The sequence below is a fragment of the Sardina pilchardus genome, chromosome 22, assembly GCF_963854185.1.
Source record: "Sardina pilchardus chromosome 22, fSarPil1.1, whole genome shotgun sequence".
In the NCBI taxonomy this organism is placed as follows: domain Eukaryota; kingdom Metazoa; phylum Chordata; class Actinopteri; order Clupeiformes; family Clupeidae; genus Sardina; species Sardina pilchardus.
In genome coordinates, this window is record NC_085015.1 from 3257514 (window position 1) to 3262513 (window position 5000).

At 50.3% G+C, this 5000-nt stretch overlaps 1 protein-coding gene across 1 annotated transcript in view; it reads right to left on the reverse strand.

The window, feature by feature from the left end:
• ppp1r27a (protein phosphatase 1, regulatory subunit 27a) overlaps positions 1 to 2427 on the reverse strand; it is a 4676-nt gene extending 2249 nt beyond the window's left edge. Inside the window, exon 1 of the mRNA XM_062525837.1 lies at positions 1118 to 2427. Coding sequence (XP_062381821.1) covers positions 1118 to 1823 — 706 coding nt within the window. The 5' untranslated portion in view covers positions 1824 to 2427. The remainder of the gene's footprint in view (positions 1 to 1117) is intronic.
• Positions 2428 to 5000: the final 2573 nt, after the last annotated feature.

Consider the following 5000-nt stretch of genomic DNA (forward strand, 5'->3'; position numbering starts at 1 on the left):
CACACACACACACACACACACACACACACACACAGGGAGCAGTTAGAGTAGGCCATAACACACACACACACACACACACACACACACACACACACACACACAGGACAGTTAGAGTAGGCCATAACACACACACACACACACACACACACACACACACACACGCACGCACACACACACACAGGGAGCAGTTAGAGTAGGCCATAACACACACACACACACACACACGCACAGTTATCTGACACATTCATTAATCAGGAGCACTTTGAGGACAGTGTCATGACCCTGACAAGCACATACAGTACATACACACAACTGCTCCACCCACACCATTCTACACACACACACACACACACACACACACACCCTTTTACACACACACACACACACACACACACACACCTGCTCCCAGTGCACACACACACACACACACCTGCTCCGAATAATCAAATATGGAGGACAAATCATTCTTAAAAGGTTGTGTTTTACCATGGACTTAAAAAACTCAGCGGCAGTAGCTCTAACCAAGTCTGAGTCAGGCGAGTACAAATATAATCAATCAATCAATCAATTAATCAATTAAATCAATATGTTTGATCATCTGTTATCAACCTGACTGTTGTGTTCACAGATACCATTCTATACCCTATATCTGTTTTCACAGCAAGGCTCATATCAATCAATCAATCAATCAATCAATCTATCAATATGTCTGATCAGTTGTTATCAACCTGACTGGTGTGTTCAGACACTAGTTTTGCTACCTTTGCTGTACATCCCTGTAGCTGTTTTCACAGCGGAGCTCATATCGATCAACCAACCAACCAATCAATCAATGAATCAATCAACCCATCAACCAATACTATGTTTGATCATATTGTCACATATTGTCCGAGCACACTGCTCCTCTGCAGATGAAAATGAGCTAGTAGCTGAGTCTGGCACCTTCTCCCTCTACGTGGTGAGTGCGTTTGAAAACATGGTCCCTGAGTGAAAACCCAACTCTACAGGAAGTGGAAACATGGTCTCTGAGTGAAAACCCAACTCAACAGGAAGTGGAAAACATGGTCCCTGAGTGAAAACCCAACTGGACAGGAAGTGGGAAGGCAGAGCGTCTCACCGGACAGGAAGAGCTTTTCCAGCCGGACCTTGCGGGCCCTCATGAAGCGTCCGATCTGCTCCAGGTCGGCGTGGCGCACCAGGTCCTGGAAGATGATGTCGTTGGGGAAGCGCACGTTCCGCGCAGGTTTCACCGCCACCTCCGGGGCGGCGCTGTCGGCCTCGGCCTCAGGCTCGGCGGCGGTAGCGGCAGGAGCGGCGGTGGCGGTGGTGGCATTGGCGTCGGGGTCGGCGGTGGGGGTGGCAGTGCCCTTGATGCAGGTCTTGGCGGAGGCTCGTCGGGTGGAGGGCGGCCTGGTCTCGGTGCCCTTGGCAGAGGTCTGCCTGCTGGTGGAGGAGGAGGAGTAGCGCGGGGGCTTGACGTAGGAGGACGACAGGGACGTGTAGGAGGACAGTGACTTGTGCGCCACCGGGGTGTAGTGGGACGGGGTGTACGAGGAGGAGAAGGAGGAGGAGGAGGAGGAGGAGGAGGAGGAGGAGGTGTAGCTGGACGGCAGGTACTTGGAGGCGGTGGAGGAGTAGCTGGAGGGGGAGTAGAGGGAGGAGGTGAGGTGGGCGGAGGGCGTGTAGAGGGTGGAGGGGGTGTAGTGAGACGAGGGCGTGTAGTGGGACGAGGGCGTGTAGCTGCTGCTGCTGCTGCTGCTGTAGCGTGTGCTGGAGTACTGGGGCCCGGGGAAGCTGTAGCTGCTGTAGCTGCTGTACTTCATCCTGATTGGGCCTCCTCGTGGAGCTCAGCGCCGCGCTGGCCAATCAAGAGTCTGCAGAGTCCGAGTCCGAGTCCTCGGCGCGGCGGATGACCACCGGTGGGATGAGCTCCTCAGCTCTGCAGTGGACACACGGTCCACACGCGGGTCAGCAGGATAAATCCCTCAGAGAGCCACACACACACACACACACACACACACACACACACACACAAACAGCGTCTCCTCTCCTTCAAATCCGATCTGTCTCTCCTCTTTCCTCTTCTGTCACCAACGTGTGCTCCTGTGTACGATCTGTCCTCTCTGTGCAACAGTAACAGCTCACCCAGCTGCCACCTCTCTTCTCTTCTACAGATAAAGAGCCTCTTTTGCTTTTCCTTCAAAGTCTCGTTTTTCCCAGATCCAATCTGTCTGCTTTTGCTTCACTGTCTCAGTGCTCAGTCCTTGTCCTTCAGTCCTGCTCAAGTGTCTGTGTCAGACTGTGTTTTTTGTCCGTTTATTTAGTATTTTTAAATCTCTTTTCAACGTAAAAATAACGTAAAAACAACGTCCTCGCCTGCTGTGTGCTCTGTGCTATAACGGACCCCCGCCGGCTCTCCTGACTTTATTCTGGTCTGTCCGCGCGCGACGCATCCAGGTCCCTATATACCCTCGGCGCAGTGTGTGTGTGTGTGTGTGTGTGTGTGTGTGTGTGTTATTTCGGTGCATCTCAGCTCCCGTATCGAGTGACCTGAACCCTCCAGTCAGTGGCTCCCCCCCGACCCCTCCCCCTGACGCGGTCACATGCTTGTCAGAATTCCTCGCGCAGACACACACACACACACACACACACACACACACACACACACACACACACACACACACCGCCCAGCCCTCCCTCCTCTTGCCGGCCATAAAAACGAGGAGGGCAATAAGCAGAGCGATTGCACAGGGCTGCGACGAGACGTTTGAGAGAATGCCTCGCGCAGACACACACACACACACACACACACACACACACACACACACACACACACACACACACACTGAGACGTTTGGGAGATGAGATGACAGCCATTACGGACATTACGCACAACAATACAGCGTGATCCCCTACTTAGGACACTGGCTTAGCAGCTGATTCACTCAACACACTCACACTCACACTCACACACACACACACACACACACACACACACACACACACACACACACACACACACACACACACACACTCTCACGCACAAACTCTCTCTCACTCAACACACTCACACATATGTACACACACACTCTCACAGACACACACGTTCACTCACAAACTCTCTCTTACTCTACACACTCACACACACACACACACACACACACACACACACACACACACGATGGGAAGCTGGGCTGGTGGGAACAAGATGGCTGCCGGGGCATGCTGACCTCACGGCGTGACCTTCTGTGGATTCTTGCAAACGCACGTCTCATATTTGTGATGACCATTTCCAGTCATGTGTGTGATTAGGGAATGCTCTGTGTGTGTGTGTGTGTGTGTGTGTGTGCACCAAGGAGCCAATCATTCACACAGATGGGGTGTGTGTTGCGACTGCTCTGTGTGTGTGTGTGTGTGTGTATGTGTGCAGCAGGGAGATGGGGTGTGTGTTGCAACCGCCCTGTGTGTGTGTGTGTGTGTGTGTGTGTGTGTGTGTGTGTGTGTGTGTGTGTGTGTGTGTGTGCAGCAGGGAGATGGGGTGTGTGTTGCAACCGCCCTGTGTGTGTGTGTGTGTGTGTGTGTGTGCAGCAGGGAGAGGAGGTGTGTGTTGCGACCGCTCTGTGTGTGTGTGTGTGCAGCAAGGAGCCAAGCCATTCTTCAAGGAATGAAAGTGGAGAGGGTCTAGTTTATGCAGATGGGGTGTGTGTGTGTTGTGACCGACTGCTTGTTTACGCATACGGAGTGTGTGTGTGTTGTGACCGACTGCTTGTTTACGCAGACGGAGTGTGTGTGTGTTGTGACCGACTGCTTGTTTACGCATACGGAGTGTGTGTGTGTTGTGACCGACTGCTTGTTTACGCATACGGAGTGTGTGTGTGTTGTGACCAACTGCTTGTTTACGCATATGGAGTGTGTGTGTGTGTGTTGTGACCAACTGCTTGTTTACACACACAGAGAGTGTGTGTGTTGTGACCGCCAACTGCTTGTTTACGCATATGGAGTGTGTGTGTGTGTGTTGTGACCAACTGCTTGTTTACGCATATGGAGTGTGTGTGTGTGTGTTGTGACCGCCAACTGCTTGTTTACGCAGACGGAGTGTGTGTGTGTGTGTTGTGACCGACTGCTTGTTTACACACACAGAGAGTGTGTGTGTTGTGACCGCCAACTGCTTGTTTACGCAGACGGAGTGTGTGTGCAGTGTGTGCAGGTATCTTCTGATCATGTCATTCATTCATGTTCATGTAGACACTTGCGTAATCATTCAGTCATTCGCACATTCTTCATCTTCACTGAGGATCATCTCTCTCTATTGATATGTGCATCTGATTGGCTGAGGATCATCTCTCTCTATTGATATGTGCATCTGATTGGCTGAGGATCATCTGTCTCTATTGATATGTGCATCTGATTGGCTGAGGATCATCTGTCTCTATTGGTATGTGCATCTGATTGGCTGAGGATCATCTGTCTCTATTGGTATGTGCATCTGATTGGCTGAGGATCATCTGTCTCTATTGATATGTGCATCTGATTGGCTGAGGATCATCTGTCTCTATTGGTATGTGCATCTGATTGGCTGAGGAACCTGATTAATTGATTAATCTGACTGATTAATTTGTTTATGGAAATGATTGAGTACATTAACTCACTGAGTGTTTATCCAAAGCAACTCAAAGCACAGTTAGAGATATTCAGAGTTATTCCACTGCTCGGTTGAGTTCCCCATTGTTCTGCGTTCTATAAGGGTGTGCATTAACTTTGAATAACCGCACGGCTATGAAGTAGTTCCATTGTTTTTGACCGTATTACACTTGAATATTAATTCGCCAAACTTGTTGTGAAGTTTAAATGCACTGTCACGTTACATACAAGCTGTAAAATACAGACGTTCAGATCATAGTAACGTTTAGCATATGACAGAGGTGTCATTTAGCTAGTTAGGTGGCAGTAGGCTAAGAAAAATAGCAATCTTTCAAAGTTAACGTTGATCAGAATCTTGG